At 43.1% G+C, this 13,373-nt stretch overlaps 1 protein-coding gene across 1 annotated transcript in view; it reads right to left on the bottom strand.

The window, feature by feature from the left end:
* Positions 1-6,041, bottom strand: part of PKN2 (protein kinase N2) — a 56,563-nt gene extending 50,522 nt beyond the window's left edge. Inside the window, exon 1 of the mRNA XM_075098064.1 lies at positions 5,649-6,041. Coding sequence (XP_074954165.1) covers positions 5,649-5,696 — 48 coding nt within the window. The 5' untranslated portion in view covers positions 5,697-6,041. The remainder of the gene's footprint in view (positions 1-5,648) is intronic.
* Between the last annotated feature and the right edge of the window lie 7,332 nt (positions 6,042-13,373).

Here is a 13,373-nt window from a genome sequence, read left to right as displayed (position 1 = left end):
ACTTCCGAATTGTACCTCAAAGTAACAGAAGTCATGGATTGGATCCTAAAACATGAATATCCTTTCTTTAAAGAACAAAGGTTACCCCCCACCCCCATCCCCCCAAAAAAAACCAAACCCAAAGAACTAGCAAAGAAGCTATTCTGCTTGGGCTGGGAATCGCAGACCAAACATTAATAATTACAGCTTCAAAGTACCATACAAATGCCTTGCCCATGCTACAGAGCAATGTCTCACGAGAGATGCTTCAGCTCAGTCCACTCCGGAACCCATTCACTTACTGGATCCACACAGAGAAAACAAACAAAAAGCCCACCACCAACCAATTTGTACCAGTTGTACAAGTGGTTTCTAGAAAAAAGCAAACCCAAAAAGCGGACCGAGACCCTCGCGCTGCAGCACCACAAGGCTTTGTTCCTCTGATTCTAAGTAGAGGCCGTGTAATGTTTTAGTCTCCAATTCAGCAAAGCACTGAGACATTGACGAAGAGATTCTTAATCCCATCATTAAGCCCTTAAACCACTGTTTCCCAATGTAAAGGACATGTTTATCCAGTTATTCTACTACAGATTTTAGGTTACATAGTAATGAATGAGCATTCATAATGTACAAAACTGTTCCAGCAGAGCTGTTACACATACTGTAACTAAATATACTTTTCTCTATAGCCATCGCTGATAATCTATCTTGTGTTAGAATAACAGATCTAGGCCTTAGAAAGATATCTGCTCTGATAAAATCCAGTCAAACATATACAAGTCTACATCATGTGTAAGTTCCCATATTAACAGGCAGACTGACAGAATTCAGAAGATGGAAAAAAACCCAAACCAAAACAAAAGCAAAACCCCCATCTGTGCACCCACCTAAAGGTATTTTAAGGACTGTTTATGTTCCACTGAGAACAGGATGTATATTTTACTAATACAAATTTTGAACAGAGTACTGTTTAAAAAGTAATATATATCCACAAATGGAAAAAAAGGTGAAGTGCTTCCCTAAACTCACCAGCTCTGGAAGCGTTTGTAGGGACCTGAGAAGTCCCAGGCAGCTGTACACACATTTTCATGTTTAAACTGCAGTAGACTAGTAGAGATATTTTCACTTTAATGTGACATTTTCTGAAGAAACAAGAGTAATTCAAAATTATTTGAGGCTAATCTGTCCTAGCTGAACAGTATTTGAAGGCAGTCTTACTGCTGAGTGTTCAGCCTAATTACAATGGCTGTTCAAAACAGATTAATTAGGTTACTCGTACCTTTTTACGGGGTCCTTAGGCACTTGACCACAGCTAATAATAAATACCCAGTACTTTTTATCTCTAAAAAAGCAAGCATCATTACCTCTATTCTAAAGCTGGGGAAACTGAGACATAAGTAAGCAAAGTCATCTGCCTAATGTCACCTCGCTGAGAGCAGAGCGGCCAGGAACGAAATGCAGGTCTTTGGAGTCCCAACTAGTAGTTTAACCCAACACGGCAGGGTACATTTGCTGATTTTATATACATTGGTATATAAAACAAAGTCTTGTAATCTAGGACTCAACTGTCCAACTTATGTCATGCAAACTAACAAAAGACTGAGCATTTTTAAATCATATTCATTTTAAGAATACTCTCGCCCCAGATACAAAACGGAAAAATAAACTAAAAACTATACCGGATGTGCCATCGTGTAAGCATAATTTACATGTATTTCAGTTGTGGTACTGTTCATCACTGCTTTAAAAAAGTTACCATAGACCCTTAAACATGATTCTGTCATGAATTTTATGCTTCAAGATTCCCAAGTACAGCATCTCAGAAAATTACATGACCAGGGCTTCACTGAAACAAAAGATCCATTAAAAAAATCCCTTTATTCTGACCAATACAGGAATAAAAACATTTTCGCCAGTGTTTTGTAATTTTAGAAATATGTATTACGGCCGAGTTTCAAAAACTCATCCCAGGTAAAGCCTTTAACACTTCCATTTGAAGCAGATGAGGGTCTGTTACATGCTTATTTACTTTGGGGCATAGCCCAAGTTCTCTATCTTGACCAAACAATTTCATTCAAGCAAATAAAACCAAGTAATAAAGTAATATACTTTTTTTTTTCCTGGCCCTAAACAGATATTGTTTTGGTGGCACAATTCTGAGTGAACTAAGAATTTTCCTGACATAAACCCCATAACATTAGCAAGAGAAGTCTAAAGTTTAAAACATTTATGTTACTGTCTTGAAAAGAAGCGATACAGAACACCCAGAAGTACAAAAGTGCAATCATCTTGCATACACAATAGCTTCATTTAAATACTCTTAATAATTTGTTACCCCAGCCATGACAACTTACTATGCTGACTGACATCTGTCATCGCTGGCAAGAAAGCGCACATCTTTGGAAATATACACAACCTCACAAAAAGTTGCCTTTTTTAAATAACAATAAAAAGATGACTGTTTTTTCGTATAAAACTTAAGGTTTTATTTAATGGATGCCTTAACAGCCTACTACATCATAAGTTAAAGGGTAATTTTATGAGGAAACAAAGTTGTTACTTGTACCAGGAAGCAAGGAGTTAAAGGCTGTGCGATTAACCTGAAAGCACTGGAGAGGCTAGTTTACCTGCCGGACAAAGTTCTAAAAGGATGCAAGCTCAGAGGAGGACAGCAGAATTTTGGAAGGGAAGGCAACATCAGCAATACTGGTTCTTACCCAAGCTCCTTCCCCCTCCTACAAAAGAGCCTGTACTGGAGATAAAAAGGTAAGCTGGCTTTATGCAATCTTTGGTAATCAGGTAATTTTGCTGGTGAAGCTACAAAACAGAACAAACTAAAAAAGAGGACTTGCTTACTGCCAAGTTTTATTTTGCACTATGCATTTGGTAACTACTGATGAATAAGTGTTGCAGTTTTCACCTTGAACAAACTTACCTGAAAACTTTCTTAGAAGCAAGAGATAACTTTCCACATCCTATTAACTATTTGTGAAATGTTTAAAGCGAGATAAGGAAGAATGGAGAAAAGATTTTGTAGGAAAGGCAGGACAAAAATGTCTAGTGGATGTTTGCTAGCAGAGGTTTTTAAGAAACTGCCCTATCAGATACACAGGCACTTTTTTAAAGTATGAAACTGTCACTGTGAGAAGTGTGATCTAAGGCCTATTTAAGGCCTGTTTAATTAAACCCCATCCACATGCCACATCTATGTTTTACTGCTTTCTTCTTAGCAGTTAGTTATTTTGTCCTTTTGTTCTTCATGTTGTCTCAGAACCCACCTCACATCCTGTTAGTCAGTGGTTGTGAAAGTTTGCCAATCTTTATATCAGGAGAGTTGAATTGATTCACGACTACTGATCTACTTTTATTAACTGTTCAGTTTGGATGAAGTTTTGCATGAAATTAACTACTTGTGGCACGCTGGAGCGTCCAGGGTTGTCATAACCAAGTCCATGCAGAACGTACAATACCAATAAGCAATGTGATATATTGATCACTGACTGATTGGCACTTTAGATCCACTTCAGGATCAAGCTTGGGGTTAACGCTGGGTTTAGTTTTCAGTAGGTTTTCACGAGTATTAGCAAGATACCTAAACCATACCAGAGCAAGCCAGCTATGCGACGCTTTCGACCTTTACTGTAGCCATGCATTCTATGACTTCCTCATCTCTCTGCACAAGATTGCAATGTGCAAAAGGCCGTTTTATATATAAGCACTTTTTAAGTCAGGGTTCCTTAGATTGAGGAAGTTTCCTCCTGAGGAAACACGAGTGAAATGGCGTATCTTGCACTTCACTGTAGTTCCCTTTACCTTGGGAACATGCCACTAAACTAGCTTTTATGCACAGGTATATGAAGAGTAATTTGAAGGATTCCCAAGAAAAATGATACTGATGCCTTCACATTCCACTGCGAACAAAGCACCCCCCCACCTTTAAAGTGGTTCTTCCTAATATGGAAGTTCCTCTTAAAAATGCCTAAAAGTTAGCAGTTTACAAAGCTTAAACCTGACTGGGATTTCCATGTTAACTTTGTAACCTTTCTGCCTTGCCAGAAGAACTGTATTTAATCGATACAAAAGTTACCACATATAACAAAAGAGACGGTGCAACCAAAGGATCCAATCCACCCCTTTTTGCCCACTGTTTTTTTTTAAGTTAATATCACTAGCAGTCTCATCTTCCAAGGAAAAAAGAAAAACCCAAACCATGTAAAACCAATCCACCCCCCCCCCCCAAAACAAAAAGTCCCCCCAAGCCAAAACCCCTTCTAGTTTCTGTTTAAATTAATCCAAACCCCACTCTCAGTACTTCTACTGAAATTCTGCTTCCATTTGGCTTACCTGTAATGCTACCAGTTACTTATTCACACAGCTCACCACTTCAAACAGGTTTACCAGCTTATATATCATCATATCAAGTTTGTATTAACATAGTGATTCTTCCTAGACACTTACGAGCCACTGATTAAAGTTCAGCGATTTAGATGGATTCTTAGCCTTCAGCCATCTCATGTGCTACAATATTAAGTAGACTGCTACAACTCTTTTGCGCCTTCTTTTCCTTTGTTACTCAAGCAAGCGCATCACTAACATTTAAAATTAGAGAATTTAATAGCATTTGGAAAACAAAATTTCTCCTTTTTGAAGTGTGCCTTTCTAATTTCCATTCGAACATTAAATTCAATGCCATCCATTTATGGACTTCTTTCTTTGGCTAACTGTCCAACTAAGAAACTAAGAGACACATTCTCTGCCTGGTTAACCATAAAAGCTTGCATGGATTTAGCAGTGTGTATTTAAAAGAAAAAAAAAAAAAGGGGGGGGGGGAGGAAAAAAAGTAAGCTTTCTTTTGGGCAAGGAAGCGGAAGAGCTAGCAGGTTGAGCTGACATTTAAAGATAAGAGCACAAAAGTGAAGCTCCCGAATTTCATCTAACCCTGCAGCTGACAAGCAGAAAAGTTAACAGTTGCACAGGCAACCAAAACTGGTCAAACTACAGGGATGGCAACAACCAACCCTTGGGTTTTCAGGGCTTTTTACAGTGCTGGGTGGGGGGTTTGGAGTGACAAAAACCCTCGCCGTGTGACAAACAGCGTCGGTCGGACCATTTTCTTCTCTTCACCGGCTCCGAGCTCCAGGCCTGCATAAAGGAAGCTGCTGCGGCTCCGGCGCGGTGCGATGCGCGGGGGGGAGGCTCTGTGCTCCGCCGAGGCGGGCGGAGCGGCGGGGGTGGCTGCCCGGAGCCCCTCCGGCCGGGCCCCCCGAGGGCAGTGCCCGGGAGGCGGCGGGAGCGGGGGGCGCTCCCCAGCCGCCGGGGCCGCGGCCGGGGCCGGGGCAGGCCCTGCCGGAGGCTCGGCGGGGGGAAGGAGGGAGCTGAGAGCAGACAAAAGCGGGTCGCGGCCGGCAGCGGGGTGGGGCCGTGCCCGGGCGGCGGCGCCTCGGCTCCCGGGGGAGAGCGGCGGGAAGAGGCCTGGGGCGGGCAGGGGCTTCCGCCGCCTCCCGGGCCCGGCCGCAGGGTGGGGTGGGGTGGGGTGGGCGCTCCGCTCCGCGCCGAGCGGCGGGCAGGGGGCGGCGGGGCGCGGCGGGGCCGGCAGCGGCAGCTCCTCCATCCTCCCGCCCGGCGGGGAGCGGGGCTGGGGCGGTGCCCGCTGGGACGCCACCGCTTACCTGGAGCTCGGTGAAGAGGATCTCCCTCTCGGCCGCGTTGGACGCCATTGCGCTGGGGTTTGAAGTCCGCACCTGGACGTTGCTGCTCTGCTGCTGCCGCCGCCGCCGCCGGCGGGGAGGGGAGCGAGGGAGGCGGGTCCGGGGCCGGGACTAAGGGCGCATCGGGGGGCGGGGGGAGCGCTCCCTGCTCAGGGGGGGGACTCTGCTGCCGCTGCCCCCCCTCCTCCTCCTCTCATGGGGGTCGCGGTGCGGTGCCGACCCCGCCGGGCCGCCCTGCGCTCCCCCGCCCAGGCGCGGCGCTCGGCCCTGGCAGCGATCGGCAGCGGCCGCCGCGGCTGCTCCTGCTGCTGCTGCTCCTCCGGCCGCCGCGGATGTCGCACCATTTGGCTGTCACCCTGTCGCAAAAGCGTCGTTGCTTTGCGGCTCCAGGAACACGTGACGGTGCGCGTTAAGCTGGGGGGGCGGAAAAGTGGGGCTGCCTGGAGGGCGGCCGGAGGCCTGACCACGCCCTCACACGGGCGCGGCGGCGCGAGCCTCCGGGCGCGGGATGGGCGCGAGGGCGTGCGCGCGCCTCGGTCCCCTCAGCCCCCTCAGGTCTCTCCAGTCCCCTCAGCCCCTCTCAGCTTCCCTCTCGGTGTCCCCTCAGCCCCTCTCAGCCCCCCCCTCAGCTTCATCCTCAGGTCCTCTCGGTCTCCTCCCGTGCCAGCAGCGTTTCTCCCTTCTATAAACCTCCAGCCCTGACACCCGTGTGGTTTCCTCCCGTGGTGGCGGGGAGGGAGAGGGGATGTGTGGCACACCCCTGGTGTTGGGGGGCGCTGGGGCTCGGCTCCGCCAGGCCTAGGAGACAAGTAAAACCTCCTGGCCTGTTCATTTTTTTTTTTTTTTATCAAAAGCAGCTAGCTCAGGAAGGAGAGGTCATGCTTGCCTCAAGTGCCCGAAGAAAGGGCAGCCACCTGCCGCCCTGGGGACCTGGAGCAGTGGCCCAGGACGTTGTGGTGAGTGGGGGTTGTTAATGGGGTTCTTATTAAAGGGTTAAACATTGTACTTGGGGTGCTTGGTGAGTTTTGGGAGGGTTGGCATTGTTCAGTTAGCCTGAAGAGTAATAACCTTCCGAGAGCTTCGAAGTCAGTTTGAGTGTCTGGGAGGAAATGGTTTCTCTTCCCTCTTGGCAGCATGTGACACTAGCATTTATTCTCAGTTTCCTGCCTGTGTAGGTTGATTTTTTTTTTTTTTTTCCACCTGTCCATAAACACATAATTTCTGTCTACTAGTCTGTACACGCACGTGCATTCTCATTCCACCTTAATATTGGATGTTATGTTAGGCTAATTGAACTCATGCAAAACGCTGTGCGGAAGCAATTAAAACTGGTTTTTATCTGTGCAGTTCATGTCAAACTCTCATAAGCTGAGGCGTTTTTGATACGTTCATGAAAGCATCAGCATTTGTCCTGTTTATACTAGTGCATCTCTGTATGGCTACAGGCCAATAGCAGTCCGTTTCCGCTAGAACTGCATGTTAAATTTTGGAGGGTTGGGTTGGTGGGGGTTTTGGAGGTTTTTTTTTGTTGACTTCTTTTTTTTAAGGAAAAAAGGAATGGGAGAAGTAAACATCAAACTACCACTATTGTTTCTAGCAAATCTGAAACATTTTAAGTGTTCTTATACTTCCACTATCAAGCACCAAACAAACCAATCTGAAGTACTGTCTATCATGCACTACAAAAGAAGCCTATGAACATATGCACTCAGTTAATTTCAAGTAAAAGAAATATTAAGATAGTTCTACAGTAACAATGCACATCTATGCATTAGATGTGCATTAGACTCTTTCACTGACTTATGCCTAAGTAATTGCGTTGATATAGTTAATAATCTTGCATGTACACAAATCTACGTTACACTTGGTCGACTTGAAGCCAATGGCTTAATGTCTGTTCTGTGTGGCCAGACAATTACAGGATGGGGGGAAAATGGGAAAGTAGAGAGGAGGAAAACTTCACTTGCCAGTTCTCTAACAGTCACTATTTTAAAAAGAATATTGGATGTTCATAAATCTGGGGTTAACAGAGTTTAAATGCAAAATTTTAATTACTCTTCACTGCTGAATTGGTACATGACAGTAACCAGTGAGGAAAACATATCTTAAATATCACAAAGGAATATACAACGTCTAGGGCTAAATTGTAAATTGTGTTAAATTGTATCAGGAACTGGCTTAGCAGTTGGATAACATTCCTGAAGCGTACACCTCCTGTGGAGAATGTAAATTCCTCAAATGCAGTTTGGGTTCTGGAGTAATTTTTTTTTTAACCTACTGTGCAATTTTAAACTACTCGAAGCATGCTAACATGGGAGGTCATGCAGGTTGCTTTTCTGAGCCTGGGCCTAAGGTAAACATCTTTATATGACCAAGAGCCACAAGGTACATAACTCATACCTTAGTTACAAAGAAGGAGAATTTCAGAAATTATTTGTCTGACTCAATTGTGAAAAAGGCTGTGTGTGGGAATCCTAGTTATTCTTCACCAGCATTCCTGGCCCAATTTTTCCCATAGCCAACGTTTCACATTATCCAGTAAAATCTGTGCTAGCACAGCTTTGCTGTCAGTTGTATGAAGCAGTCTTAGTTTAGCAGTCACACGTCAAAAGGCATGAACTGGCTTTACTTGTGGAGCATGGAGCAGTTTTGGGCATATTGTGGGTGAAGGGGGTGCAAAGAAAGACGTTTCTACAATAATTTCTCACTTCTTAAAGCATGATAGAATGTCACCAAACTATTTAAAATTCATTTGAACTGGTTTTGAGAACAGGTGTTTATGGATACATAGAAATAATCATAAATGACTGGATTAACATGACATAGTGACTTCATGTACTTGTCATTGTGTACGTGGTCCATTACTGCAGCTCATCTACTACCCTGCTTCCGTTGCAAGGGAGGAGGAGTCAATGTCCTAGCGTGTGTATTCTACACAATGTGGTCAGAGGGAAACACAGATTGTGCCCCGAAGAAAATTCATAGATATATGAGTGGGTGTCAACAAAGTTAGTGAAGCTTTGAGATTGTGTCTAAAACAGGCAGCTGACTTTAGTTCATGCTTAACCTAGCCTGCTTATTGAGTGTAGCCTAAAACATATTGTTGTCCCTGTAAAGACAGGCCTATAATCTTTTTCATATTCCCAATGTTATTTACACAGCTTGGAAGGACAAAGTCTTAGAGTCTTTGGTAGAAGTGTAGTGGTACAGGAATCAAAAGAGGAACTGGTTCAAAAAAAACATTAGCTTAGCTAAATTTCTGATACTTAATCATTCTTCCTCCGGAGTCTGGAAAGCACAGGCAGTGCTGGACAACTGTAGTTCTACGTTTAAGTACTGTGATAGTGAATTACTGAGGAAGAGAGAACATTCCGAGTGAGTCCCAGAATAGAAGGCAGTTAAGTACCTAAGTCCAAGAATTTAGCATTATATGGAATCCTGAGTTCAGCCTGTGCCTTAAAATATCTGAATGCTATTTCTTCAGCCACTATTCTGTTAGCTCATTCCTACACTCAATTAACCTGCTAGAAAAGCAAGTTGAATGGAAGGGATGTCAGTACCATTGGCTAATGGTTTTAATTATTTCTTTTCTTCAGGCTGTGTTATTAAATTCTTTGTACCAGAGACCTGGAAAAGTAAATAGCTGAGACTTAGTGTTCCAGGTGATGCAAAGCACACCTTGTGAACCCTTGAGCACAGTACAGAACTCTTTAGAAAAATATCCAGTCTACTGTAAGCAAAATCTAGGGTAGTTTTTAGAATAGGTCTAACTAGTCCTATATATCATCTAAGGAAGAGCTTACCTTCTTTTGGTGACGCATATAGGAATGAGGATTGAGGGTATGTGAAGAAGACAAGATAGGTATTATTGTATTATTATACTTACTTCCAGCAAGACTCTACCAGTAAAAGGTAAGTTTTTATTTAAGTTTCTGTTTAATCTTGCTTGCTTAAATTAGTGATGTGTTCTAGAGGGACAACAATCTAGAGATGTGCTTGGGCATGGGCTAAATTAAACTCCTTGTACGGAAGAAATTGGATACCATTTTACACTCACTGTGTTAGTAGGTGAGTGGGGGCAGAGCAATACTAGGCCAGCCCACCACCATTCAGGCACAGAACAAGCTCTAGGAATTAGTGCCATTTTTTGATTTGGTGGGGTAAAGATTATTTAATTTTGCAAGTAACATTGATACCTGTTAAAGGAAATCCTCTCATAAAGTGGGAATGCTAAAATTCACAGTTCAAGTCTACTTTAGGATAGCATTTTCTTTAAGTTGTTTTGCTTAGGAATAAAGACAAGTATGTAAAAGAAATGTAGTCCCAACATTAGTTTAAAGAAAAAAAACTCACAACAGATTTTTAATAATGTAACCGTTTGTTCTCCCTGACTTCTAGACATAGCAGTGTTGTCTTGTATTTCCATAGTTGTCCTTCTAGGTTAGATCCTCTGAAAATCTTATGAAATCCTGGAGCTATGAGACACAGGAAAAATGAGATGGGAGAATGTATGTGTCTTTGCCTTCTTTGTTTGTTTACTTCAGCATGAAGATGTTGAAAAAATAGTTAATGAAGGATAGTACTTCTCGCCTTCCTGGTTTGCTTCTCAAATCATTGTGGGAATAGGAGAAAGCTTTGCTTTAAAGAGCTTTCAGTAATAAGTCTTGCAATAGATTTAGAAAGAAATGTGTCTAGATCAGGTTAAACTTTGAGATAAAAAAGAAATTAGTATCATAATCTTTCTTAGACTGGTAACTTGCTGATGTTTGTTAAAGAAAATGCCGAACAGGAGGAAAAAAATCAAAGGCGTGGATAATTTTAAAGTGTTTAGCCTGAGAATGCTGTTTCCTTTCTTGAAAACTCACTTCTTTTATAGTATTTCTTAGAAGTTAATTACCTGCCATTCATTCAGATTTCTTAAAGTCATGTAAGAAAAGGCTCTGAGAGAGAGCATGAGAGCTCTCCGAGGCTCTTACTGCTGTACCACTGACAGTGAGGAGGACAAGATGATGGCGTGTCATAAACAGAAAACTAAAATGAATATGTAAGTTTGTTCATCACTTGTGGTGCTTGCAAATTTTGCGTATTCTTAAACTATTCCTTTATTGCTCTTTTAATTACACAGCTAATCTTACAACTTTTGAGTGGACTACTGTGATGTAATCACAACCCTGCTAGCAGTTGCTGCACACTTTGTAGCTGAAATTCATCTTCTGTGTTTACAGGCTATTACCCAGGGCTGGGTGCAAGCATATTGTCACCTAGCCAAGTAGGCTGATGCTATGAGGAGTGGAGTGCAACAAACCTTATCTTACTATCTGTTTTATTAATTCTGGACCCTAGGAAGACTTTCAGTCAGTGAGAAAAGAGTGCTCCAGGGGAAGGAAGTTCATTCCTGTTATTGCCTCCTGTTTTTCTTTTCCCTCCTTCTCTTGCAAAGGAAAATCTGCCTTATGCCAGGTAGTGTCAGTAGAGAGGAAGTGTCCTACCTATACGTAACCAGCTGTAAGATCAGGCCTTATTTATTTAAAGGAGATCAACTTGGATTATTTGAAGTAATAACAAAATGCTTTATGCCTTTACATTAAGGCTATGGTTCTACAAGTGGATCAACGTGATGGATCTTTATACCTATGCTAAGTCCCAGTGGCTCTAATTAAACTCGATTATAGGATCAAGCTTAACATCCTCAGTGTTGTTTCTGCAATGAGCTCTGCACAGATGGACTCTTGTGCTTTCGTTGAATCCACTGAAGTGAGTATGGCCTGGTGCAGCACTGGTAACATCAGGGCCTTGTTTTCTAGGAATGTAGATAAAAGATCAGTGCAAGCAAGGTAACTGTACCTTTGGCTAGTTCCCGGACTCATTGCTTTATTTCTGTTAATTGCATGCACATTAATTCAAATGGTGGTCGATCTAAAGTACCTTAGTTAGTTACAAAACCAAGGCAAGTTGCATTCAAGAGTGGTTCAAAATATATTATCCTGTTATGAAGAAGACTGACTTTCTGAAGAAATGTATGTGGCTGTGCCCTAAAGTTACTATGAATAGACATTAGAAAATTGGGGCTTTGGAGATAACGGGAGCATTTTCACATGGAGCTTTAAGGTGTGCAACTTCCCATGATCCTAAGAAAACCAAATTCCTACAAAACGCTTTGCAAACATAAAGCAAACAAAGAGTTTGAGAGTCACAACATAGCTGAAGTCACAGCCTGCATTTGGAGGAAAGTGAAATGTATTGCAAAGGATGAGTCAGATGTGGGCATCCCCAGAGAAATCTTTGCTAAGTAGGAGATCTTTGCTTGAAAGGCTCCTGCAGGGATGTCTCCGGTGTGTGGTTCTAAGGTGGGGTTCGACCTGCCTTTGGAAAGTCTGTAGCTGCCAGCAATGCTAGCCTGCAGATTTGTCAGCAGCTCCCAGCAGGGTGTGCAAAAGGCAGAAGGTTGTATCCGTTCTCCTCTGCATCACGCTACTGACAGACTGCTCTCACCCTGCGTTGTGGAAGTTGATGTGTGTGACTCGTGAACTTTTGGTTGTCCCCCAGCAATTTTAATTTGCTGTTTTGAAATTTACAGCAAAGACTGACAGGAACAGGAACTAAGTCCTTTGCCTAAAAACATGTGCCATGTCTGCTGATGTCATGTCGATACATCAGCGTTTTCTTTAGCTCTAATATGTTTGTGGACATTATAAGCAACTACGCCAAATGATCCTGAAACAGACTTCATCAGATGCTCAGTCTTAGATGGTAATGATTTTTAGTCATGATTAACCTGGTGGCTGTTTTTTTCTCTCCATGTCTTTATCTCCTCTTAGAGACAATAGCCTGCATATGTAACTCTGTCAGGGATTGAAGTCCTAAGTAGTTATTAACTTGCACTTAGTATGCAACGTCTCCGAATTAAAAGGGCAGATCTATCTTCATCTAATGAACACTTAAAACAAGAGAGTTACCAGGCAGGTTTGTAGTTAGCTCTAATTGCATTCTGCTTGCTCTGCTGGGGCTGACATCCCCAGGAGAGAAGGGAGCTTAAGGACTTTCAGAGAAAATGACAGTTGCATCAAACAGCATTAAGAGAAAGATGTTAAGAAAATGTTAGTGCTGATACCGAATACGTTACTGCTTCCCCTTCTCTCTTCCTTCTCTCTTTGCTCCCTGCCTTTCCCCCACCCCCAGTTCTTTTATTCTTGTGCTATGGCAAACAAACTTGGTCTCCTGTAATTTGGTGCAGCTTCACATTGCTTTGATTCATGTTCCACTGCTTTTGGACCCTGTGGTGCAGAGATGGCTTCTAACAGCATAGTCCACTTCATATACTGCTGTGTAATGTAAGTGAGGAAGTAAGAATTGTATCTCTCTCTGTCCCGTCCCCCCCCCCCTTCCTTCCCCTCCCCTTCCTTTTTTTCTTCTTTTTTCCTTTCTTTTTTCTTTCTACACCCCCCAGCCCCTGGCCTGCTTTGAGTGGGATGGTAATAATGGGGGTGAGCAGGGAAGTTAATCACACACATTCCATTTGGGATACCTTTTCAACTAGCTAAAACTGAAACTTTCATGCATCTTCAGGATGTTCAAAGACATTTTCTCTTCTGTGAATGAGTTTGCTGGCATTGTCATGTTTGCTGAAAATCTACACAATGTAGAAAGGCTTACATGAGATTTCTATACTGGAGACTAGTTGCAAAG

The sequence above is a fragment of the Phalacrocorax aristotelis genome, chromosome 6, assembly GCF_949628215.1.
Source record: "Phalacrocorax aristotelis chromosome 6, bGulAri2.1, whole genome shotgun sequence".
NCBI lineage: Eukaryota > Metazoa > Chordata > Aves > Suliformes > Phalacrocoracidae > Phalacrocorax > Phalacrocorax aristotelis.
The sequence above is the reverse complement of the archived record's forward strand: the minus strand, read 5'-3'. Positions and strand labels throughout refer to the sequence as shown.